The 27,908-nt window shown below is 30.2% G+C and overlaps 1 protein-coding gene across 3 annotated transcripts; it reads right to left on the bottom strand.

Moving 5' to 3' along the window:
* Positions 1 to 1,480: 1,480 nt before the first annotated feature.
* On the bottom strand, positions 1,481 to 27,908 carry LOC126739819 (uncharacterized). 3 transcript variants are annotated; one of them, XM_050445638.1, is made up of 12 exons: positions 27,542 to 27,908; positions 9,637 to 9,748; positions 9,507 to 9,585; positions 9,346 to 9,447; positions 9,055 to 9,258; positions 6,112 to 6,253; positions 5,878 to 6,059; positions 5,641 to 5,818; positions 4,258 to 4,386; positions 3,435 to 3,585; positions 3,232 to 3,340; positions 1,481 to 3,171 (listed from the first exon to the last, which is right to left on the bottom strand). In XM_050445638.1, the coding sequence occupies exons 4-12, from the start codon at positions 9,439 to 9,441 to the stop codon at positions 3,046 to 3,048; spliced, it is 1,317 nt and encodes a 438-aa protein (XP_050301595.1). In that variant the 5' UTR covers positions 9,442 to 9,447; positions 9,507 to 9,585; positions 9,637 to 9,748; positions 27,542 to 27,908; the 3' UTR covers positions 1,481 to 3,045. The 3 variants fall into 3 exon arrangements, with proteins under 3 accessions (XP_050301595.1, XP_050301597.1, XP_050301598.1); XM_050445640.1 differs by having other exon boundaries at positions 27,538 to 27,908; XM_050445641.1 differs by having other exon boundaries at positions 5,878 to 6,044; positions 27,542 to 27,907.

Below are 27,908 nucleotides of genomic sequence, written 5' to 3' on the forward strand. Positions count from 1 at the left end.
TTTGTTAGATTTTTTAGTTAAATTCCCTCTATGCCCTATAAAATCAACAAAATGTTCTTTCAGAACGTTTACGTTAGACTGCTGATTTTTATTATTAAATAAGCTTATTAAACCATAATTTTAACTTGTTAAACCTTTAATAATATTTGCTTAAAAAAGCCTGGAAGGCAGGAAAAATTATTTTTATATTTTTGAATTCCTGAAAGTCAAAAAAATACGTCAAGAGCCTACAATAAAATAAAAAATTACTTCAAATCCCTGAATATCTTCTTCCTGGTATTCATTACTGATCTAATATTTATTTCTAATATGTATTTTATAATATATATCTATAATTATATGGGATCTAATATATGTACGATGACCACATAAATGAGCTCAAAATTTTGGAAGACATGAAAAATTAGATCAAATATTCCTGTAACTTACGAGAAAGAAAGATGCCGTATAAAACGAAATATGTCTAGAATAAGTCGAAAAATGCAAATTTTGGAAATACATAAAGCCATATAGACTTATAACAAAGTATAAGTTTAATTATGAGTATCCATAAAACGAAGATTTAAGTTAGGACATAACATTAGGAAAAAGAATAAACGAAAGAATAAAGAAAACGATATCTGGAATATTTAGGAATTGACTAAAAATATGCAAAAGCATAAAGGCATGTTCTAGTGAATAACAAAAAAATAAAAAAACCTTACAAACCCTATTATAATTTAAAAATTTATAAACGCCAGGAAAAGATAAAAGATTAGAAACAGAAAAAGGATATAATACAAATTGTTTCAAATCATTGATACGAAAGCGTGGAATATATACCTACAATAAAGAAACTTTAATCTGCGAGAAACAATGCTTTCTTTCAATTATTGTATTTTATTCATACTCTTTATTTTAGGACTATTAAGCACAACTTCAATTTTCCGTAAGTTTCCTCTAATAAATTGTAAAAAAATCTAAATTTCTTTAATATTTTTAGAATCTTATTGCATTACTTTAGAAATATATTGCACCATATCAGGAATACCGCAATAAAGGTAAAAGATCTGATCGACGTAAAGTTTACAAGCGTAAAAAGTGACTACAAAAAATCCATACATATCTACGGAAATAGATATATGTGCTGTGACACATGATATCTTAAGTAACTCAATTTATTGTGCCGTTTTGAGAGCAACGTAAGTAATTTTTTGCAAACATATATTGTGTTTGCAATTTAATATTTAATAATTTAACTGCGGAGATGCAGTAATACTTGAATGTGTTGAAAAATTGATAAGAAAGGATATGATCCACCCTTTGATAAATAAGAAGCTTTCCAAAAAAGATATTATCATTATGCAGAGGATAAATCTTATTGGATTTTAATTGTATTTTTAATCTAATTGATATTTGTTTTTATGTATGGTATGCACCAATCAAGCTTGGGAAGTTGGAAGTAAAGGTATAGCAAGGAGCTTAAAAAAAACATGATTACTTAATTTATATATTGTTTATTTATTCTTAAAAAATAAGTCAGCAATATTTAAGAAGTAGACCTGTTGGTAAAAAAGAACTGGCCTTACCGCCATAAAAAGAAACAACTAAGTTTAGTCAACAACAAAATATACATTAGTTAACAAAAATGTACATATTTAATTGAATTTATATAATATGTAATAATGCCTAGTTACCTAACATAAATTGAGGTCCTACTTAAACTAGTACAAATCGTTGCAAAAAAACAACTTTCCCCATTTAACAGTATTGTTACAAGTGGCCCAGGTCTGAGAATTCAAACAATGTATTTAAAATATCGGGAATAATGTTTTTGATTTTCTTAAATATGTGTATTATATTTCAGTCATTAAATATACTATATGTGTTTTTACAACAGAGGCTTTTGTTTTGGACATACCTAACTGCACTTCTTAACGTATAAGATATACTAAAAAATCTGTACACTATCTACTTTCTTGTCATGGTCGTAATATTGCACTTATGATAGTTGTTATTGATGGGTGATGCAGGGTGTCACCGGGCGCAAATAGTATAGTGTAAATGCCTCATTCATTAACTGACCTTAAACTTTTCTATTATATTTTATCGCGGAAGTTTCAATTTTTCACCGTTATCTGTCATTAGTCTCCGACTTTGCTTTAGTAAAATTAGTGATAAAAATCATTACTAGAATATTATATTAGAGAAACTTTGCAAGATCTGAAATTGGGGAAAACTTTTACCAAGTCCTTAGAGAGGAAATATATTTTTAGCATTTTTCAACTTGTAATTTAAAAACTACTTTTGTAAAGAGCACTGATAGTATTTTTTTCTTCTTAAATTTGGAGTTTTCTCCCTCTCTTTGTTGAAAATAGAGAAACAAACCTATATATTCATTTCTATAAAAAACTGCAATTGGTTATCCTATTTCTCCTTTTATAGCCTTTTAAAGCCATACCTCAATTTCACTTAAAGTTAAAAATCTGGAATCGATAATGGAAGATAGTTCTTTCTTGTGACCACATGGACATTCTCGCCCCCATGAATTCTGTTCACCCTAATCTACGATTATCAATCCAAAGCAAAATAATAGTCTTTCAGTTTTGGAAATACTTATCAACAGAAAATCAGACCTAACGTTGGGTTAGTGTACAGAAACCTAAGTGTATAGACCAATTCGTTCGCATATCCACGTAAAACATTTATTCTTAATATTATTTTAAGACTGAAATTGTGAATTTCTTATTTAGGCATTTACAATATAGTTGCACCCTTAAATATACATTTATTGTAACATTTAAACAGCGATTTAATAAAATACAGTTGTAAAAACCAAGTGATGCTTTTCAAAAGAATCGAACTACATTGAGTATAAAATAAAACGGAAGCCATGATCCTAATCCTACTTTCTCTACCTCAATGTTTTCATACTCCAAAATAAGCGCGCATTTTTTACGTATATCAATTACATACAGCAAAATAAATTATTTCTTTAGAAACAAGAAATAAATACTAAAAAAGAGTTTTTTTCTAAAGACCCAAGCCGATTTCTAGGACCGATTTTCAGCTATTTGGTTGAAGGTTTGGATAGTGGACCGGTTGCCCGTTACTGAACTGAAGATCGCTGAATGTGTGCAATTCCATTTGATGTTGAGGTTCAATTGGAATTTGCGTATTTTCTTGTTGGATCTATCATAGAAAAGTTAATATTAATATCATCGTTGAGTTTCAACTTTTTGACCATCTTACCTCAATATTGTCAGAGTCGTATTTGATTCCTCTTTTAAATCTACCATATAAGGAAGAATAAGGCAAGTTATAGTGGATGGCTGCTTGATTTATGGACATGTGACCTAACCTACAATATTTTAAACCTACGTTACTCATACAAAGTTCAACGGCGGTAAGTGATGCATCAGACAGCAAATAAGATTGTTTAAAAAATCTTTTACCTTACTGCTTCTAAGGCCTCCCCCATAGCATCTTCAGACCAAGGGGTTGGATTTGATCTAGACAATTCAATACCTTCTCTCTTACACCTGCCATAGAGAGTGCCAGTGGGTATTCCGAACTCTGTGGAAGCTTTTTGGACGGAGGTCTGACCTGGAATTAAAACACTTAAGTCAAAAAATTTATAGCGCATTAAATAACATTAAATTTAAATACTTGAGAGATAAGATAATTAGTCTAAATATGAGAATCATAAAGAAGTAATGCTTGGCGTACATAGTAAGCAAAATTATAAATAGCACGTCACCTGTGTTAGGAACAATCCCCAAATTTTTAGCAATGCTGGAATATTTCTGGCATGTTTTAAACATACTTGGAGAAATATTTTTAAAATTCTATGTAATTTTTACGTCACAGTGTTAGATAAACTAGATCTCTTTATTCTGCACATAAATAGAATTAAAACGTTTAAATTAAGTTATGCGAATTTAAAAAAAAAACATCTGCAATATGAGAAATTCATAAATTCACCGTGGGTCAAATTCAACACTCGACATTCAGTGATTGTTCCAGAATATATTCTTAAATGATCTAAATTACTTGATAATTATTTTTTGAATGATCCTGGAATCTGTACAGATAATCCACAAGATGTATATTTGTATATATGTTATATGTTTGTTAAGTTTGATTTGAAAATTCGGCAGATGTTCATGGATTGCATCGAATATTAAGATGATTTAAACAGAAATTGAGTCAAAAAATGTGGTAAAAATCAAGAGAACTTCAAAAACCCATTTCGAGATTATGTGTTTTAATCTTTACCTGTTCTAATTGATTCTAACGCTTTTTCCAAATCCTCGGGGGTCCAGGTCGTTGGTGCCGCGTTAAATGGTGCTGCCAGTCTTATTCCTTCTCTTCTCGCTATTTTGTACAATGTACTACTTGGAATTCCTGATAAAAAATAAGATGTATTACTTTGATACTGATACTAATGATCTTTACTTATTGATCATAGATTAATAAAATCTTTGAAGAGGACGTCATTATAATAAATATTTAAGTGCCTAATTATTTGTATTACGTTAAGTCCTTCAGCTTTAAATGTCTTTTGCAGTAGAATGAATTATTATAATTAAAAATTTAAAAAAATTTTTAATTGTCACGAATATGGAGCTTAGTTTCGACAATTTATTAGGACAAGCAGCACATCCTTCGTCGGTTTTTGAACTTTTTGTCGGTTTTTTCTAAGAAAAATCTGCGTTATGTGCATTATGTAAGTCGATCCCTAAGCCCAGCTTCTTTGGGAAAATTATTCACGGAAACTCTTAAATCTGAAACTTGATTGAATTTACCATTCCGCCAGTATAATTCAGCAACAAAGTTTTGTGAAATTGTAAAAGGATTCCTTGATAATAATAGACGTGAGTGATTTAGTGTAAGACTAATTTTGGTATAGCATTTGTACCTATATAATTACAAACTACAATTATAAAAAAATGCTTACAATAAATTATACCATTTTATAAAACCCAAACAAATTAATAGAGTAAATCGCTTGTGCAATGAGAGAAGTTCAATATTCCTTATTACACAAATAGCATTCCTTTGGAACAATTTATTATATATACGAAAAATTGAAAATTAGAATAGACATAATATATAATACATAATATGATTTAGTGATGAAAATTAAGAATAGAGATAAGTTATTAATATCATAGCAAACCACACCAATAATAGTTGCCGTAATAAAGTTAAAAAAAAACTAAACGTTTTTTAAAAGAACACCCTAATATAATAATAACAGGGCAGAAGAGGGAAATACAACTGTTGCTTTAACAAAAGATAATTATTTAACAAAAGCATATTTGCGTTAAGCAGATAATAATACTTATATTCCCCTTCCTAAAAATCCTACTATTATTATTCAAAATAAATTAAATAAAATAATAAAACAATAAAACTACTGTGCAACATCTGATTTTAAAATAATAAAAAAAATTAAAAGGCACAAATAGTGTTTTTCCTAAAATGATATAACTAGATATAATTAGAATTAACTTTCTTGTTTTCTCCCAAGATCCAATTTGATTTTTACTCATTTTAATACAAAATAAGCCTCTTGGTAATTTCACCAAATTATTAGATTATGAAATATCTACACGATTATTGATTATAATATGCCCTGAGTAAAATTAGACATACCATAAGCCTTACTAGCTTTATTGGCAGATATTGTACCCGTCCTTAAAGCTTCCAGGGCATTATTAAGGTTTTCCTCAGTCCATGACTTCGTAGGGCCTTCCTTTTTGGGCGTATCGATACCCATACGGTGCGCCCTTTGCCATAAAGTCGTCGAAGGAATACCATACGTTGCAGAAGCCTGTAAAAATAAATAGTCTTAAGAACCCCTTTCACACAATATATTTTTTTCAATATAACCTTCGTCAGACTCATATTATGATTTTTCAAAGCGTCAAGGGCCATATCCATATCTTCCTGCGTCCACGTTTTTGGTCCGCTTCCACTTTGACTTCTTCCACTGGAATCACCGTGTCCGTTTGTTTTTGTACTGTTTAAATCGCTATTTTCGCTACTGTCGTTCGTTTCTGCAATTGAAAAGTCTATTTCGAACATACATATTTATTTGTCTAGGTAAGTTTATTGGTCATTTACCTAAACTATTTATAATATGTACAGGGGGATTATATTCGGAACTCATAAGTCTCGAGTGTCGCAGGTCCGCGTCTTCGCTCATATGCGAGTCGATTTCTAAGAGGCTGTCTTGGTCGAAGGAACGTAAGTCTTCGTATTTTATCTGAAAAGAGAAAAACTCATTTTATTGATACATACAGGATGAAAAGCAACGGATTTTAAATTTACATTTTTTATTAAAATTAATTCCTAAAAAACATTCCTAGTTTTTGCATAATACGGCAACAACGCGTATATCTCCGACACTGCTCGATTTCTATAGTCGATACGCTTGTAGACCGTCGTTAAAAATTAATTTAAGAGCAAGGCGGTATTGCCACATATGATGTGATTGAATCAGTATGGGTGAGGAAGGTACAAAAAGTTTTTTGTTAAATTATTAAATGCTTCATAACCTTTAAATTTCATCAGTCTTCATCATATTTGTTGATGCAAGTGTCTTGTTTTAGTGCCAAAATACGATAAAAAATATTTTTCGACCTCATTGCTTAACCTTAATAAGTAAAAATATAAAAGAGGTAACAATTTTTTAATTATAATACTTAATAAAAGCTTTAACAATTTGGTTTTTTCTGTTTAGCTATTCTCCAAAGAGCCTTTAAGTAACAACACACAACTTTTTCATTTGTCTTTTCAAACACAGTTTTTAGTATAAAATTAATTGTATATTTACCTGGGAAACTGGAAAGTTCTTTTTTGGTACAGGCATAGTTAGTTCTAAGTCTTTCGTTAATGTTGCTTAACTTTTAAGAATAAAAATTTTGCGTATATACAGGCTTTTACTACGTGTAAAGTACTTTTTATTCAATATTGTTTTAATTGCTTTGTTTCCTAATCTCCTCTTCTTGTAAGTCTTTTTCACTGCTATTTCCTAATACAAGTGCAATTTATTTTATAATGCAATCCATATTATGTTAAATTTTATGTAATGATAAGTCCAATAGATTTGTATTTGTTCACTTTATTTAACACTGAGTCATTTATTTTTATATAGGGTTGCTTTGTTTTTTTACCAACTTGTTTTATAACCATACAAATTGACTTTTGAAAAGCTCACTTTTCACTGTTTTTTCAACTTCTGTTTTAGTATCTCCCGAAAAGACTAGCACCGGACATCACAAAATTTAAAGTATTTAAAACTTTTAATCATAAATGTTTAAAACAAATATTGCAGAGGTTTTCTATATGATATTTATGATGATTAATTACCAGCATGAAGATTCATTTGTCTACTTAATCTTATAAACCTGCATATATTTGTCGTAGTCCTATGGTTGGCAAAACTAAAAAAAAAACTAAACTAAACTAAAGATGTAATAGAGCGAAAAAACAATTGCATCATGACTGAATAAAGATTGAAGAACACTAACTAAGATTTACAATTGACTATATGGGATTGGGTCTTTATCCCTAATAAAAATAGTTTTTTGAAAACCCAAAAGATAAAAAACGATCAATGAAAATTCCGGGATGTATAAGATTAACTGTAACTATTGTGATATACATAATATGAGATATACATAATATGAGAAATACATAAGGCAAACAAGAACATGAATTTATAAACATTGAAGAGTTGAAAAAACAAGTTTGACTGAACATGTTTTAAATACTTTATAGGAATAAACAACTTAGAATTACTTAAACCAGTGAATAACAATCGAAAATTAGATGCACACAATTGTTTTGCAAGATTCAAAAATCAAAAAACCCATGGGGATAAAGGCCGAATCCCATATCGATTTTATACTTTATAGTGGATTTCAGTAGTAAAATGTAAATTTCCGAGAGTTTTTTGGTCATTCATGGGCGTATGTAAACTTAGTACCTAGTTACTGAATAAAGCGGGAAAGAAAGTTAGGATTCGAGCACTATAATAGGTGTGTAAATAAATAAATAGATCTGGTAATAAAAACACAGTGTATAAATATTACTTCAATAGTGTTAAACATGATAGTATTTCCTGTTACACCATAGTGTTATATTTAACATACAGATATATATAACGCAGTGTATAAAAAAAAAAAGGATCAGACGTTTCCTCCAACGAAAAGAAGTTCTAATAATAGATCTACTACCTGTACTCCTGCATTGTCAGTCAATGAAAAAGTTATTATTTTAAATGTACATGATTGTTTAAAACACGACCACCCTAGTTTTGCTGTAGTAAGTTGTACAGGATATACAGAATATTTCGGAAAAGAAAGACATGACAAGTAGAACCTCCAAAGCATAGTATTGTTATTTATATTTCTTGAAAACTTTCAATAAACTTGTAATACTTGGTTTAAATTACATTATAGTACCCTGCCTTCACGCCTTTGTCGTATCATTTTAAGTGTTTATCCGACAGATAACAATAGAAAAAGGCAAATCCGGGTAGTACTATCTGCACTCCGTAAAAAAAATTAATTTCGTAGTCAAAACTATGGAAGTGGCATACATTATTGAAGGGTCACCCTGTGCGCCTTTTGCATACTTAAGAAGGTTTTATTACTCTCTACCTTTTTGAAATAGACTATAGTGTTTAAACTTTTTCAGCCATGCTTCCTTGGTTTTGTCGCCCTACAAGTTACATCTTTAGTATATAAGGGCACTTCTATTTGGTTTTAGTTTAAATACAAATTTACAGAATATTTTGTAAATCTGTGGTTTAGTCTTAATTTTTCCCCCGAAGATACGGACATTGCTAGCGAAACATGTATCAATAGCAAAATAAAGAGTTTTGGTTATTGGTAAAACTGTTTTGTGATATATATATTAAGTAGAATGTAACTTTTTTAATAGCAGGCAAATATTGTATTAGCAATTCTTCTATACTAGCATTATAATATTGTAGTAAATATTATAATGCTAGTATAGAAATTGTACTTTGGATTTTTGAAAAACAAAACAATATCTTACTTCAATCTCTGGCTCCTTTTTAACTTCGATCGCGCTATACTTCGTCGGAGGAATTCTAGCATCGGACAGGTCAGTCCTATGAATGGGTACGTTGGTTAGCATCGTTGCTGATTGGTCAGACATGTCCACGTGTCCCACGGGAATGGCAGATGGCGCCGGGGGTTCGGGGGTGAAATCATCGGTATCGAACGGAGAAAACATCGCCTGCAAGTACAAATTTTGACAAATAAATCTATGTTTTATGTAAGATAATTATGTTTCACTAAATTTAAATATTATGAAAATACAGACCTGTCCTGCCATTATCGCATGGCTACTCATTATAAGCGATAGATCTTTTTCGGATTTTTCTCCACTGTAGAACTTTTTGTAGTGAATTCTGGTCATTCAAGGCTAAAAGTCATAAAAAAATTGGTAGATGGAAGATATTTAGATAATAAAAAGATATTTACCTATTCAAAAGGCTTCATAATTTCTATTTTGAAGGTAGAATTTACTTGATCTAATAATTAAGCTCCTTTAAGGCAAAACCTGAAAAATATCTAAATATGGTTCTGTTTTAAATACACAAATTTTTCATACCTGTATCAATTTGTACTGCCTAGTCTTTATTGTCTGCCAAAGATGTTATCATTTTTTTTAGAAGTAAACTTTTAAGTCTTTCTGAGGTAGATCTTGTTTAGCATAAGAAGTTCTGAAATTAAAAATAATGTATAGGCTGCGATCGCATACTCATCTCAGAGATGTTTTCAACATTTCACCGTCTTGAAACCAGTAGGCTAATATTTTCATGCTTTAGCTTCTTAATTGCTATAATCTATTTATTTTTGACATAAGCCACATTTTTGCCCATGTCGTCCTAAATGTGATAACTTGTTTTTAAGGCTCATAGGATACCGAGAACCGTTTTGCTATACTGATGCTATAACATGTTTATTTCAATATACATTTTTAAGTTCTATCGACTCGTAATCACACCCCATCAAAATATTTTATTAGCGTTATTAATAAAACAAAATTTATCGTTTTATTAAAATAATTTTAATTTCTTATTTTATGCATCAGAGAGTCGTCTCAGCAGTGTCTTTAAAGATGGATCAACTGTAAACAAAAATATTTTTTTCCATATTGTCTAATCGATGTACGAAAATAGTCAACTGATTTATTTCTATTCTTAAACTATTGAAAGTCATTATTTACGACTATCAGAAATATTTATTTGCATCGCATTTATTTACTACTATTTATGTCCAATTTAAATATCGCGCCAATATTTCAAAATTCACTGCACTAAACCGTCCATTGACTCTAAGTGGCGACGCGGCTCCTTATATACTCGGCCGGCAGATTCGATGACCTTCCACGCGTCTCCAGAAACGTCGTGCGGCAAATCAGCTAGTAATCTCGACGTTTCCAATATCGTTACAATATTAGAAATACACTCTTTTGTAGTGATTCTAAAGGTTTATAACAGGATATTCAGTAGATATTTGAAACTTCATTTCCTGTGATAGTTGTATGAGCCTTAACTCAAAAAAAAATTTTTCGTCAGATTTATACGACGAATAAGTTTCTTAATTTCCCTTATGATTGAATCAACTTAATACGACCATGAGAAATATATTTTCTCAATAGATTGAAGCACAGATCTAGAGCCTGACCAAATAACAAAACTTCTGTTGTCATTGTATTTCATTATAAAATTCAATGCTCCTCCAATCGCAATGGCTTCACTTAAAAAGATGCTGAAATTGATATGTAATTTATATTGGCATTTTATATTTAAAGAAGGAATGTAAAATGTTGCTCCAATGCCTTCTGCAGTCTTTGAAGCATTCCCATAAATCGGCAAGCCAGACTTAAGAATGTTTCTATTATATTGTAACGATATTATAATATAACACCGACATCTCGAAGGTTGGCGAGAAGCTTTCGGAATAGCGTTGTGCCGAGTATATAAGGGGCGGCATAACCGAGAGTAGTCAGTTGTCAGTATAGTGAATTAAAGTTCGAAATATTGGCGCGAGATGTAAATAGTTGTAAACAAATACAGTAAACAATACAGAAAAATATATATATGTTGTAGTAATCGTGTGTAGTGAAGTGTGTCCATAAATTACTTGATTATTTTCGATTGCTTTAATTTACACCAACGGGAAAAACGCTATAATATATTAAATTATCCCTGAAGTCAGAATATTAAATTTGATCGAAAATTTTTGTAGAGAAGCAAAACAGTCAAAAGATGAAAAGTAGGATAAATGATTTGATAGACCTCACTTAATGTTACAGTTTTTACATTTCCGGTACTTGTTTGTTAAGTCATAAATATCCAATTGATTAATTTTATCTAATAAGTTTGTATCCAAAAATATATGCTTGATAAGAAATTTGGACTCTAGAATATTGCTTCGAAATTGGAGGGATGGTTCTAAGGCCTGTACTAATAGAGCATTAATAGAAGTAAAACGCATAGCACCCAAACAAATGCCTAAAGCTCTATATGGGATGCGATCAACTTTTTGTAGTAGCGTATTGGAGCCTGATCTATAAAAAATACGACAATAATCCAAGTATAGTAGTATAGAACGTAATGTAGCTTCTATAAAAGACCAAAGATGTCTTTACATCCTCACCAGTTAATCAAGTTTTTTTAAAATGTCATAACTACATTTTAAAGTAACTTGATGAATGTGTTCCTTCCAATTAAGTTTTTATCTAAGATTATTAGTGAGTATTTCATTTGGTTGGAATAAGGTAACCCGTAACGTACTTATACAAATTCAACCAGTTAAAAAAAACATATTTAACAACAGCTTAATATTTTTGAATAGTTATAGTGAAAACAGTGCTTTGCCTATAAATTCCTTATAAGTCACATTTTCATCTATATTCTAAATTAATGTTATAAAAATATTAATTGACAAGTGTTACATAAAAATCCCTGCTGTCCTGTCGCTGCTCCCGACGTCACAGCCGCGCCAGGGCCTTCATTTCCGCACTTTGCGAGGGGGAATCAAGGGTGGTTCGCCCCAGAGGGAGGGGGGCGAATAGAGGGAGAGCCTCTGGCTCCAGGGGCACGCAACCGGGCTATTCTAGAGGGAAAGTGAAGCTGGGCTGTAACCAATCAATACCGGGGGGGGTTCAAGGACACAAGACTTCCAGCCTCGCAATCGCGACGATAATTTTTGCTTGCAACGTTGCGTGGATGTTCGAAATGTCGGTAAATTGGATTTTATTCCGGAGAGTGTAGTTTAATTACTTAAGAATTTATTGTGAATAGAAGCGCGAAGATATTTTTAGGAGCAATTCGAATATTTTTTCCAAAAGGAGTAATTAAAGAAGAGGTTCTTAAAATAACTAGTTGAAAATTGTTTTCGATCTCCACTATTGATTTCTAAATGTAATGTTGGCTTATTAATGTTTCTACAAGATAGCCACCCTTAAATTTACAAAATAGTTTTTGTTTTGCTTTATTTTTTTTTGTTGGATATCGGTCAAAGGAACTACTTTAAACGATCGATTTTATATTTTGGTCGATGTTTCGATACACAAAAATAAAAAAAAATCATTAATTCTGGCATTGTTACAAAGGTTACATTTTCGCACACACTAAAAGTAATAATTAATGCTCGCATTCTTGTTTCTTTCGATATATATTCTATGTTCTCAAGCATTCTTGTACCATCAGAAATTTTGGAATATCTGACTGAACTTTTGGAAAGTAATGGTTTTGATAATATCCAAGAAATAATTAAATTAACAAAACTTTGCATGACAAAATATATTTTAAAATAACAATTCGGAACAACTTAAAAATACAGCCATGCTCTTCATGAACTGTTTTAAGTTAAATGTAAAAAGTACATTTCAATATGATATGATGATGTGTTGATGAGCCGTTTTCGCGATAAAGACAAATGCAATATTGATAATTTTATAGAACAACTCAATAACTGTTTGTTAGGGTTTTTAAAGATTTAGGTCTAACTAACTTACGAAAGAGGATATTCAAGATACAGTATGAAAGTTATATTATAGTGTAACTTTTTCTTCATTTGGTGTAATTATTAAGATTCATTAACACCCAGTTACTGCTATTTTGTTAATTTTTTCCTCATTTTCTATTTCAGTTTTTTTCCTCAAAGTATGATAATAATAATAATAATGATAGTAACAAAAATAACGTTCATTAATCCATATCAACTGTACAGGGCTGAAAAAACATAGCATTCTAACAAACTTAGAGGCTGTTGGGGCCACAATAAAAGCAAAATCTGAAAGTAAATCAATGTGCGACTTAAAGAACGAAAGCAATAGAGAAGAAAGAAAAAAATACTTAACTTATTGGATTTGGAGTTAGATATAGCCATATGAGATAATCCAGATCAGATCCTTAATTGATCATATAGATGGGACCAAATTCAAGACTTTGTATTTGTTAATAAGGCTGGCCACATTATAAGAGAACGAACATATTAACATTTATTAATTATGCTTTGGAACATCAACAAGATATCTATGTCTAATGTTTATCAAATGTTCTCATATTCTTAATTTTATTTTGTCGAGATAATACGTAGGGCAATGATTTTTTAATGGTTAAGGTAATAGAGTGGATTATTTGCTTCTTCGCATACTAAGCCACTTAACACCCATTAATTTATGTGAAATACTGCATAAATATTTATGTCTACGCCAAAAGCCAAATATAAAACTTCTAAACACAAAATTTTTATAAAGGCTGAATACGTTTAGTTGCATTATCTAAGCAGGGTACATTGTGTACAAATATTAGAAAAAGACAAAATCAAAGATTCACATAATATTTTTTATATATCTTAAGTGAAATAGTATCTGTGTGAATTTAGCATTAGAGTTGAATAAGTTATTCTGAGTTTTAAAGCGACATGTTCAATTTCAACCCAAATTTCTTGCATGATCTTTAAATATTATTATCTCTTTTTAGTTAATACATATTTGACCGATGAGTATTATTGGCAAAAAGAGCTACGATGGATTTTGTAAAGTTAAATTTAAATGATAGAGCATTCGATTCTCCTGACAACCTCCCAAACTTCTTGTATTTTGAAAAGACTAAAATTAAAAATTCATTGAGTGTCGTCCAGATGCATATGATAATCACAATACTAAACACATATTAGAAGTATGAATAGAATATAAAAGGTAAGATCCCAAGATGCTTTCTTGGGCAGCACCAGCCGCTAGTTTTACCATCTGAAATACAGTCTTCGGTACTAACCCTTTGCATTTGATTAGTTAAATTACGAGAAGCAATTCCATCTAATGATTGAATAAAGTAGCATGTAGAAAATAAAGGTGAAGTTCACTTTAATAATCTGTTCTCACTAAAGTGTTCATTCACTTACCAAATATCATATTATAAAATGAACGACTTTTGATAAGACTTTTTTTTTGGTTCATGATGTCACAGTTCAGTTTTTGGTAACCAGAAAAAATATACCCACATCAAAATGGTCTAGGAGACCATTTCGAAAAAAAAAACGTTTTATTTTTAGACCAAAAAAAATTTTTATTAAATAAATTGTGTTTATTATTTGATAAACATTGTTTTTAACATACCTTATCACATTTATTATGCAAAGGCAACATCTTGATTGTGAAACATAGTTCTAAGTATCATACGGAATGGTATTGTAACATCAAGAAACTAGCGGATTATCCGTCATTACGGAATGTCACAAGTGGTACACGACATAATGTCTTGAAGGTAAGGAATCTTCCAAAACAACGTTCTCCCGAGTATATGAGGAGCCGCATCATCGAGAGTTGTCAGTTGTCAAATCAGAGAAGTAAAGTTAGAAATATTGGCGCAAAATTTAAATTGTACATAGAAATAGTAAAAATAAATATTTTAAGTAGTCGTGTTTTTGTAGTGAAGTGAGTAAATATCCGATCAATGGAAAATTTCGATTGGTAAACCCTTATCAAAAGTTCCTAGCCCAGAAAATTATAACGACTTGCTATAACGCGCAAGTATACTTCCAGTACTTTCAAAAATATTTGAAAAGGTACTTTACCATCAGATGGTTTGTTATTTTATTGATAATGACATTATTCCGGCTACGCAATGTGGCTTTAGGGAGAACTTTGGTACCTCTGTAGCTCTACTAAACGTACCGGATGATATAATGGACGCTATTGATAAGCAACATATTGCTGTTCTGGTGCTTTTAGATTTCTCTAAGGCGTTCGATACAATAAATCATGCCCTTTTACTAGCTAAGCTTAAATATTATGGCTTTTCAATGGAGTCTATGCAGTTAATTGAGTCTTATTTGAATAATAGATTTCAGACAATATTTACAAATAATTCTTATTCTAATCAGGCTCACATTTTGTCTGGAGTGCCCCAGGGTTCTGTCCTGGGACCTCTGCTTTTCCTTGTATATACAGCAGACATTCTTAAGTCCTTAAAAGTTTGTAAGGTGCAAGCGTTTGCTGATGATACGCAGATATATACAACTTTCAAACCTGATAATCTTAAAGAAGCGGAGATTGGTATAAACAATCACTTAAATATAATAAATCAATTATCTAAAAAACATAATTTAAAATTAAATTCCTCAAAGTCTTGTTTTATGGTTTTTGGAAATACAAATAAAATTACAAATATTAAAAGTGTAATAAATGTTCATGTGGAGGGCTCTAAGCTTTCGGTTGTTGAAACTGCCAAAAATTTAGGCATTGTGACGGACAGTAAGTTGAGATTCAGGGAACATGTTAAAAAAATTGTTCAAAAATCGTTTGCAGCTTTAAAACTCTTATATAGTAATAGAGATATTCTTAATCTAAGTCTTAAACGCAGCCTATGTGAGGCCATGGTGCTCTCTAATTTTAACTACTGTGATTATGTTTATGGTTTTTGCTTAGATAATGATTGTAAAATGCGCATACAAAAAATTCAAAATGCCTGTATCAGATTGGTTTATGGCTTACGTAAGTATGATCATATTTCGCTATATTTTAAAACAATTAACTGGCTTAAAATGGACAATCGTAGAATTCTTCATTTTTCCACTTTTTTGATAAAAATCATTAGCACCCCAAAGGCACCTGCGACTATAAGGAATAGATTGTTGTTTAGAGCAAATGTACACGGGGTAAATGTTAGAGCTAGAAATAAGTTAACCATGCCGGTCCATAGGAATGCTATGTTTCAGCGATCGTTTTCTTACAATGCTGTTCAGTGCTACAATAAAATACCTGCAGAATTTGTTAACCTTCATGCAGATAAATTTAGGAGGAAATATAAAATTGTTCTTATGAATATTTAAAACAATTCTCTTACTGTTTAATATGTATCAAATTTGCTATTTTTTATAAAAGAAGAAAACTTTTTTTGTGTTATATTATAATTGGGAATATTTCTTTACATATAACATGTTGTTATAATGTTGGTTTATATACTTCAAATACACCCTGATCTGGTTCAGTGGAGTAGCTATATAAAGCTAGACTGCGCCAGGTTCACGTACTTTGTTTTTTTTTTTGGATCAAGTTTGTAATGAATTTGAGTAATAAAAGACATTTATTATTATTATTATTATTATTATTATTATTATTATTTTCGATTAGTATAAATATTCGCGACGTTGCAGAGGCTGCAAGTTCTATCAAGAGCACTATTATAGGAAGGTTAAGGCAAAGATTTGACGAGACTAGTGATGTAAGAGAAAGACATACTGGTCCAACAAGAGCAACAGAACTTTAATATTACTTAGGATAGGCGAAGGAGCATCAGAATTGGCAAGAGCGAAAATGGGTGTTAAAATCAATGAATCAAGGTTGGTTTTACATCTCGGTTCAAGGAACCTGACGGTGTGGCAAAACCATCTAAGATGCTGACAGGTACAAAGGGGGAATTTTGAGGGTTTGGGCTAAAGTTTTGATAGGTTTTTGAACCAAATCTGGTTGCCATTAAAAGATTTTTATCAGCAAACGAGTATCGGGATCAAATTCTACAAATACAAATACAAAAAGATTTTATATGTCAGTTTTATAATCAAGTTACATTTTTGTGTCAACTTATTTTATTATGACAAATAGGAGTGTCTCTCGATTAAAACAACCATTTGCCTGCACCATCAGTAAACTGTAGTACAAGTGAGACAACCCTTAAATAACTATTTACATTCCAGTTGCAATACATTTTAAATATTTATGAGCCAAAATTAAAAGAACCTATATTTGAATAGGAATGTAAAAAATCAAGAAAAACCACTAAGAAAAATATTAATAAAAAAAGACATGCACACTCATGAGGGTATATAACACCCTTAATGGGGAATGGGGATACCAGCTTAGATAGGGAGGCAGCGCTGATGCGAGAAAGCAAGAATTCAGAATCCACTATTCATTTACGTGCTACAGAAAGTGGTAAAAATGCTGTTTTTAGGCACCACAATGTACGTCCGCATTATATAAGAACAGCTATTACGAAACTTTTAGAAACAGCACAGTATTTATGTATTGTCATGGCCTGCACCAGGCCTGCACCTAACGCAAGGGTTAGCTAGTTATATCTGTGCCTGCAGACTCCCCTGACTTACATCCTATCGAGCACGTTTGGAATATATTGAAAATGAGCGTTTTCTATCAAGAGTGTTCCAAACATAAAAAGAAGTGCTGAACTGTATGCAAGAACAATGGCTAAAAATTGAGCATTGACAATTTATTGAGGAGTACACAAAACAGATGTTTAGCAGTATTTCCAAAATAAATTTAGATGTGTATAATTTCAATATTTTCCAAATAAATTTCCAAATGTTCATTTAATTGTCTTTTAATACGTTGTCTTCTAGACCATTTTAATGCATGTATTAAAAGCGTTCGTGTCGTAAGAGACTCAGCTATCAAAGCATTTTCATCTCCACTATTTATCTGTATCTTCCAAGTTATCAAAAAAAAACTCAAAACTAAACATTGTATAATGTTTGATTATATATCGGTTAAATAAAGTTATTATAAAGTAAACGTAACAATAAAACTAATAATATTTTGTTAAATGATAAAGATTATAATTGAGTTATTGTTGATGTATCTTATAGGCAAAATAATGCGAGAAACCTAAAAGGTTTTATAATCCTAATATTTTTTGTGTGTCGTGCCTTTGGGTAAAACCACTAAACATCGACAACGCCGCTTTTGTCGGTTTGGCGAAAACAGCACCGTACTCAATGGTGATAGGCAGGTGGTGCGGCGGCAACAGGTACTTATTGTAAAGACCCATTTCAAGGCCAACGACGACAGAGGGGTACGACCTACAGAATAATCGTACTTCGCCTCGGCTGACCAGCCAGACAACAAAAATGCACACTACGCTACCATACCTACTATAATATTATTATTGCATGCCGTACCGTTCTTGCATAGTTGCTCTTGAGGTATCTTAAACCCTCTGGGTCGTTGAAGAGAAACAGAACTTGACTTTTGTTTGGCCGACCACATTTTAAATATGACCTGGTTTTTGTGAATGGGTCACATTTTGATGAGATTTTTACTGACATACTGATGATAGTTGTCTTAGGAAAAGTCTATTAATAGTTTAAATTTCAATAAAAATTCAAATAAAGTACAAGCTTTTAGAAAAAGAAGGCAAATTTTGCAAGAAATAATGTGTTAGGCATTATTCATCAAGCGAAAATTTATTAAACCTAATATTTCGTTAAACATTTTAATGGTACTGCAAATAAATTGATTTTTTTAATGTAATCAACATTTTTCATATATTATTTTCTGGTTTCTTCGTAGATGAATATTATAATTTTAAATTCTTTTTGCATAGTTACTCTTAAGGTATTTAAAACCCCGTGGATTGATCAAGAGAAAAAACCCTTATTTGGCTAAGCACATTTTAAATGTTTCCTAGTTTTCGTAAGAATAAGAGAAATTTTGAGATTTTCCTGATAGCTGCATAAGAAATATTTATAAATAGTTTGTCAGATGATCCAGGTCAAGCTAAGACTAAGAGAATATCCCTTAAAAAATACTTAATAGGTGAAAATAAGACAAGTCAATACTTGTTTTAAAAGAACTTGTTTACAGGCAATAAAAGACATTTTTTACACATACTTAGTTTGACTCAATTTGAAAAACATGCATTAGATAGTTGTAAAAATAGTAACTAATTAAGAAAATAAAAAACAATTACCTAAATTTTATTTAAAAGTTGTTCAAAATTATAAAATAAAACACAAGTTTTTGAACATTTGTAATTCTAAAAATAGTAAAAAATTTAATAATAAAAATAATGTGCAAAAATCCTGGACTGTTTTCAATTAATGAACTGTATAATAAATGACATGACAATTTTCATTTCAACTTGTTTTTCCTAGATTTATAGGCATTACTATAAGCATTTTGTGTTTAAAATTTTATAACCTGCTGCCAAATGAAATAAAGCAAATTAAATCCATAAAAAAATGTAATGCCTCAGTTGCTCATCATGTTAAAGCAAGTAAAACTAAATGTGTAAGCCAGAAATCCTTTTTTTAATCCCTTTCACTCTAAGCTTTTGTTGGTAAAATTTATTCAATTTAATTTAATTTAATTACCTAAACTATGATCTTAGGGCAATAATAAAACCTATTGTAATAAATCAGTTTTAGCATAGATGAAACTATTGTTATATTATGTAATAATTAGGTATTTATATAAATATTGTTTAAGCTGGTTTCATGATATATTTAATAAAGACCGTATTCATTTTTTAATTTTAAATATATTATCTCTTAAAACATTTTAATAGAATAATAATGCTACTAAAGTAAGCTGATTGATTATTCCAGATTTTAGCTATATAGCTCTTAAATTCGTTGGTTTTCATGTTAATGAGTCAAACTTGTTTTTTTTTTTCTTAGTAGAAAGTTATCAAATCGGACGATTTATATGGTCTAGCGAAGTTCAATTGGATATCCAATAAACATTTTAGGAAACCTCCGTAGACCGTAAAATTTTTATATAAAATCAGAATAATTAAATATTCATTAAACCATATGCTGGTTTTAAAGGACATGAGAATTTTCTTTGCCCTTCATCCACAATTATAATGGAAGGATGATTTATCTTTTTTTTTCGGATTTAGTAAAAGGAAGAAATTTAGAGAGAGTAGATAACTTTTTAGATTATAACTAGGACTCATAGGAGATAATTTTATTTATCACTTTTCCAGTCTAACTTCAAGTCATGTCAATATCATAGTGAAGTATATATACTAAATATTTTGACATTGAGGAACTGAGAAATTAAGGCTAAATTTGAGCGTTATTTAATAAAAACCTGGAGAAGTAACTAAGGCTTCAATAGATAAGGCCATTGATCTCTTAGATTGCTTAGTAGAGAGAATAATGATCATTGCCAAAAAGAGGTGAGACTGTTGTTACCAAGGAAATAAAGGAAATTAAAGAAAAAGTTACAATTTTTATTGAAGTTTTTCTCTGCTAAGTAATTCTTAGCAGTGGCTTCGATGGTATTTCATAATGAAGTTGAGTAAACGAAAAAAAAACGTTCTTTTAGTTATCAGAGAGTTACAAATCTCAAAGATATTAATTTAATATTATTTCCAGAAGATGAAGAAAATTGGAGGAACATTGACTTTGGACGAAGATTATTCGGGAGAATTTTCAAATAATTTAAGAAAAAACACATCAAAATCTTTATCTGAATTTTGTCGAGTGGATATTTCTAATTTCCTATTTATTTAAAGAAAAAATTATTTAAAAATAATAGGAACCTAGAGTAGAGCTTTCCGTATATATTAGTTTGATTTGAATTTTGCCTTTGGCAATTTTGAACTTGTTTCTTTGTTGCTAGTCTCATACACTGTTACCTTGTGGGCATCAAACTCCTTTAAGGTCTCTTGATTAACTTCTATTGAATTGAATATCTAAAATACTCTCTGAAGTACTTGTGTTCCACAATATATTGTAGTATATATTGTATTCTGGATTCTATGTACTCACACAATTATACTTCTTTAGTATTACTGAAAACTTAGATTGAATTAGATTTATTTCTTAAAAAAAATCCTGATCTGTTGGTATAAGTACATATATATACAAACCTGAAAAAAAAACGGAGTGTTCCAGGATTTAAGGTTAAAGATATATCAACTCTCTGGCTTTTAAAATGAGTTAAACTTCGCTTATATTGCATTTGACTTGAGCTTATATAAGATTTTTAAAGAGTAACAATAATGTCTTCATAATACATAATACATAAATAAATTTATGTATTATAAAAACATTATTATAAATATTTTGCAAAAATAAAACATCAGAAAGTAGCAAAAAAGAATAGTGACTTTATTTATAATAAAAACCCAAAGAATATTCCATAAGAATACTTACTAAAATATCATATAAGAAATGTAATGCTTAGATATTAAGTTACTAAAAGCTTATTAATTTTTTTCCAAAAATTAATTGTTAAGTATCATTTAATTAGTTTGGCCTTATTGCTCATAAATTGTTTACATTTGGTATTTTTTTATAGTACGTTAGCCTAATTTTGCTAGTCTCATTAAATTTTCTTTTTAAATATTAGGTAAATTAATTTAAAAATATTCCTTTAATTATAAGCTTTGTTCTATTAAGTACAATAAATAAAAATATCGATCTGTACGAGGTCATCCTCAAGACTCAAAACAGGTTTGATTATTTTAAATAAAATATATAGTTAACATCATAATATTTTACCATTTTTAAGCAATAAATAAAATTTGAAATTATACAACTAAACTTATGTTCCTACATAATACACAAAAAATTTAAATATCATGTAAATACATACATACAAGATAGGTCGAATGTTTCAGAATTTTAAAAAAAATAAACCGAAATAATAGGAACTAAGGCATGTATTAATTAATTTTCAATAATAAAAATTGTTGAAATTATAAGTATATGAGAATATATCATGGTCAAACAATGAGCTCAGTATATAATTTTCCTTTTAAGATTTTTAGACACATTTATTTTAAAATAAAAAAGAAAAATTAATTTATAAAAAAGTAGTCGATTTTTTTTTCTGAAAGATTGTTAATATAAGAGTTATTTTGTGTTTTTCCACTTTTAGAATAGAGTCTGGTTATTGAAACTCTTTTTTAAAGTTAAATTTTAAAATAAATTAAATTTCTGGATAAGAATTGCATTTAAAAATCTGCGAATAGAACTGCTTATTAAAATTCAAAGTGATTGTTGTATTTTCAAAATTAAAAGTTTATGATTTTGATTTAGTCAATAAAATTGGCTTGATTATAATCAGATAAAATTCCTTATCTTTTGAGGTCACCATACCCAATAATCTTTAAAAAAAGTTATTGCAGCATTAGTGCTGCTTTGAATAATTTAATTAACGTTATTTTATTATCATGGCTTTATTGCATGTCACAGCAGGGTATAAAGCTTATAACAGTATATATTAATCAAAGAGGGTTTGTCTTTTTCTTAGTTACATAAATACGTTTTTCAATAAATGCTCAGTATCATCTTATTTTATTTATAAATAGTTTTCAAGGTAAATTAAATAATATTTCTTAGGTTTATCATGGGAATAAATATAATAAATACATACAAATATTAAATGACTTCAACAGTATATTCTAAAGATTTAAATATATACTGTATTTCATGAAAATTTGAAATCACTGCAATAATTTTTATGTATTTTTATCATAAATTGAAATTGTTTCGATTCACAGGTTCCTTAGTTGATATTCTTTATGTGGGTATATATATAACATAAAAATCACACCGTTTCAATTTGTCATATTTGTAGTCTAATAAGATTTTCTTTCTTTCTCTTTTTTTTATTTACGTAAAAAAAAACAACTTGTTCAGTGAATGTTCAAGAATAAACTAATAAATTGGTAGAGTCTATAGTCAATTGCATAGACTCAAATTTTTCTTCAGTTTTATGGTATACACGTCCAATAAACCTATTATTTGTTAAAATATCAGAACTGTTATACTCCTTGTGGCTTAAGAAATTACTCTAACCTTGAGCCTATATTAGTCTAAAAAATTTCACGCATTCCCTCTTTACCTATATCGCTACAAACTTCCGAATGCCGATACAAGACGGAATAAGAATAAGAAATACAGTAGGATATAACGAAAATCGGTGTGAGAAGAGAATAAGTAAAACTTCTTCCTTTCGAGTTTTGTTTTGCTCCATCCTACATCCGACGTCTCCTTCCTACGTTCATCCGTAACCTTATGGCATGTGCCTCACTTTACTTTTACTATCGCTTTATTGCAGTTTCGTTTCGAGTGTTATAGAGGTATACCTGCTTCTATTTTCGCGACTTTGAGAAGATTTAACCCTAAACTTTTGAACTTGGGTTGACGTATTGACACAGAGAAAATATAGAGAGGAGTAATAAATTCATCAAAAAATCTTCTCAGGAATACTTATTGTTCGGAGATGGTATTAATTTTAGTAACTTTTAAAGTAAAGAATTATAAAATTCATTCATTAAACGTTTGTTTCATTTTTTATTCAGAGACGAGATAAGTGTCATGGAGTATCTAAAAAGTACGTGTTAGGCGGACGATTTAATAAGCAGTAGGGAAAAGATGTCTTTAAGTTGAAGTCAATAAATGTAAAAAAGCAACTAAAAAAATCACGATTTAATTTAAAACAATTAGTTAAAAAAAACGTCTTTAAATGCGTATTAGTCCAAAAGCTACAACAGATGCCGAAAAGAACCTAATAATGATATCAATAGTAAAGAACTGTCAATAAAGTCAAAAGGTGTTAGAAAGTAAATAAAAAAAAGACGTTTTAAGTATATTTTTTTTAAGTCAGCCCTACATAAACATTAAAAACAATTTTCTACGTCGATATTATTATAAGTTGAACAAGTTTATATGTTTTAGCTTAGTGTTAAAAAAGCAGTCGAAGAGAAAGTCAATGCAATAATTTAGGTATGACTTGAGGTCATAATAATCAAAGAACAAAAGAAGTAAATAAAAAGGAACTTTGTAAAAATGGACCATAAAAAAGATTATAAAATATTTTTTAAAATGCTCTTTATTTAAAATTCAACACAACAGTGAACGTATAAGATAGTTCTTTCTTAATTGATATTTATTGAAATAGTGACGTAATATCCAACAAAATAGATAACTAATTAAAAAAATAATGTTTCAGACAGATTATTTTAAAACAATAAGCAAAAAAACGTGTTTTAGGTCCATATATTTACTAAAAAATTGCAAAAAACTGTTAAAGGCAAAAGAATACTAATTAGTAATTTTTTGAAAATCAGACATAAAGAAATGTATATGAAAAGTTTCTTCTGTCGTACTTTTTCGAGAAGCAAGTAAGATATATGCCTCGATTACGAAACAAAAATGCCATTTTTATTTCTAGTAAGTATATTAACCTTGGGGTTATTTCCTCCTCCTTTTTCTTCTTAATTTTGCCTATTATGCTAGCAAATGACTGGTGTCTTTAGCATCTTTTTCATCGCTGGATAAGTAATACATACTATTTTGTATCCATGTTAGTTCAAAAACTAACTAAATAAGTTATAAGAACAACCTTTGGGCAGTAAAATGAGATTTTGTGCAGACATTTAAAAAAAAAATCCACAAAATAAAAAGTTAGTCAACATACGCTTTTAAAACTTTTTAAGGGCTTAATTTTATGTGAGAAGCTAGTCCATTTGTACATTTTTAGGACTTTGCAGTACGTCTGCAGATTTTTATTGACGTTCAAATGCCTTCCTGTGTACGACGTTAGTTGTGTGTTTAAAACGTATGAATGTTTTAAGAGTACCTATTTACTTTTATATAAAATAAAAAAAGAAGGAAATCATAGAAAAAGGACCTGTTGTAAATAACGATGATTCATCAGACTTAGTTATTCTAATTTCGAAAAATTATTCTTGCTAAAAGTGGTTTTTGTACAAGTTAAGCTCATAAGGGAAAATTACCACGGTCTCTTTGGATGATATTTTAAGATATTATTTTATTAAATATTCAATTTTATTTTTGCTTCATTCTCCTAAATACTTTCAGATGCTTTTTTCCAATTCAGGTAACTTTGTATTGCGTTTAACACTTTTATATTCATAGCCAATTATTTTTTATTATTCAACATTTAGTTAATGGGACCTATTTTGAAAAAAGTTGAAATTAATTATATATTTAGAAAAATTTAATTAAAAATCCGGTGTGATAAAAATAAGATATTAGATAGATAAATTAAACCTTATTCCAACCCAACCATACAGGGTGTCAATTTAAGAACTTTCAATGCAAATATCTCTGAAACTAAAAAAGTTCGAAAAGCGCAATTTGGTACAAATGTTACACAGGTAGGAGGAACTACAACCACCATATTTTGTTTATAGGTTGGTCCTGATGCACTTCAACCCCAATATTTTAAATGGCGCTACCCCTTTTGTGATACCTTAAATTAAAGGTCTTTTGGAGTAGTATTCACTTGCACCAGATTTTTTCCTCAATTTTATACAAGGTGAAAGAAAGGTATAATTTAAAGAAAATAAACTCTGTTTTTATGAAGTGTTATTTTATTTAATTAGATGCTTAAAATGCATTCAATTTTGGGCTAAACGAAAGTATAATCTAATTTCAAGTTCATTTCTCACATTTTGAAGCCCTTCTCTTAGAATAGATGCACATTCTTTGATAATCTGTTGCAGAAAATGATCGAGTGAAGCTGGTTGCGTTTTAAACATAACAGTTATTTAAGTGACGCAAAGGAAAAATTTAAGAGGTGTTAGATCTGGTGATCTCGCCGGCCATTCCATTGGACCTTTTCTCCTAATCTATTGAGCTCAAAACGCATCATGTAAAAATTGCCTCACAGAAAGAACATAGTGGGGTGGCGCTCCATTTTGTTGAAAATGTAATAAATCTTTGTTTAGGTTCCTACTCCCATGAATACCCAACTGATGTTCTATTTCTTCAACAATTTTAGGCTCAATGGGAGTTTCCAACATTTCCAAGTAAGTTTCGCCATTAAGGTTACCATTAATAAATAGAGGCCTGACAATGTAATAATATCACCCAATATTCCCGCCCACACATTGATTTTTTCCGGATACTGTGTCTATCCTTCCCTGGAACCATGCGGATTTTTATCATCTCAGTATCTACAGTTGTGTTTATTTACAAAACCATTTAAAAAAAAAAACGTGCATTCGTCGCTAAAACGAATATTTTTTAGCAACTCAGGACTATTCACGGTTAGGGTCGTCTTCACGCAACTCTTGAAGAATTTGCATTTTGTATGGATTTAAATGACTAAATTTAAGTACCTGACGTATAGATTCATGACAAATTCGTGTTATCGCTAAAGCTTAGCCTAGAAACAATGTAGGATTCATAGCAAAATATCCTAGTATTTTACGCTGAACTCTTTTTTTTTGTTTTCCACCGATCCTGTTTCTTCAAATTTGAGAATCTCACGTAAGTATGGCTTACATTTTTTTCAGGATTTATTTCGTTAAATAATGCAGCAGTTCTTAAAGCACAACGACTTTGAGAACCATAAATTTCAATTACTTCAATTCTTTCAGCCATACTGTAAACCATTGTGGTAAATATTTGGGTGAGTCGGTAAAAAGTCACAAGATGATATGCAATGTAAAATATTTTTTAAAACATCTACTTTCTGGTCAGACCTAAAACTTGCAGTTCAGCGTAGAGTACTTGATTATTTTTGGCAACGAATTTATTACACAGCGTGCATGTATTTAAGGGTACGCCTTCAGAACGTTAGAAATTAATTTAAAAAATATTATTATTTTTGTTTATCTCAAAATGGAAAGTGTTTTGAGCATCTAATTAAATAAAATAGCCCTTGATAAAACAAAGTATATTTTATTTAACTTATACCTTTATTTGACTCTGTATAAAATTATAAAATTTATGAAAAATTTTTATGCAGTGAATACTACTCCTTTAATTTAAGGTTTCACAAAAACCAAAATATGGTGGTTGTAGTATCTCCTATCTGTATAACATTTGTACCAAATTGCGCTTTTCTAACTTTTTTAGTTTCAGAGATATTTGCATTGAAAGTTTTTAAAATTGACACCCTGTATAAAGTGGCACTACCACTTCAGCTTTATGGGACGGGTACCCAGATGATTAATGGTGGTAGGCTAAAAACGTTACATGACCTTCAGGAAATACGTGGTACATTTTTAAATCTTTAAAAAGACAACACTTTAAGTAGCATAGATTGGGATTATTTACATAGGATTGGGGTCGAACTAAATTTAAAAACCAGGGTAGAAATTACAAATGTAGGTATATAGAGTGATGGTTCGGTCATTTTAATAAATATTCTGTACAATAATTATTATATATTATTTATCGGCAAGATACGTAATATTAATCTCTAATAAAAACCAAACATAACTATATTTAAACCATTTAAAATAAATAACCAGTTTATTACTTACAGAAGGGTAGTAAAAACACTTTTTGGCACACTTGTCACACACATAAGAGAGTATCTGAGCCTATGCTCTAACTACCACCGTCGACGAGCGGGGTGGGGCGTGCGGGAGGGAGCGGGGGGGTCAGGTCGCCGAGGGGGATATAGAGATGCTGCGCTCCCCAAAATGATAGATCGGTCGAAACTCCGCGAAAGGGGGCCCAGAGCAGTCGAATAAGCAGCACCAGCAGCAGGAGCAACTCGAGGAAACAGCGATGATGGCGACGCGCACGCACTGTGAAACCTCTACGACTCGCTTTTAATTGGGACCTTTTTGCTGCTCTTGCCTGCTTGCAGACTACGGCCGATTCCAAAGAAGAAGCCGGGCATTA

The sequence above is a fragment of the Anthonomus grandis genome, chromosome 8 (assembly GCF_022605725.1).
Source record: "Anthonomus grandis grandis chromosome 8, icAntGran1.3, whole genome shotgun sequence".
NCBI lineage: Eukaryota > Metazoa > Arthropoda > Insecta > Coleoptera > Curculionidae > Anthonomus > Anthonomus grandis.

Excerpts from the sequence above, each read along its gene's own strand:
- LOC126739819 (XM_050445638.1), bottom strand. The coding sequence starts at position 9,441 with ATGACCAGAATTCACTACAAAAAGTTCTACAGTGGAGAAAAATCCGAA. Across the intron at positions 6,254-9,054 it reads AAAAGGAGCCAGAGATTGAA|ATAAAATACGAAGACTTACG; the intron begins GTAAGATATTGT and ends TTCTCTTTTCAG. Across the intron at positions 6,060-6,111 it reads ACATATTATAAATAGTTTAG|ACTTTTCAATTGCAGAAACG; the intron begins GTAAATGACCAA and ends TGTTCGAAATAG.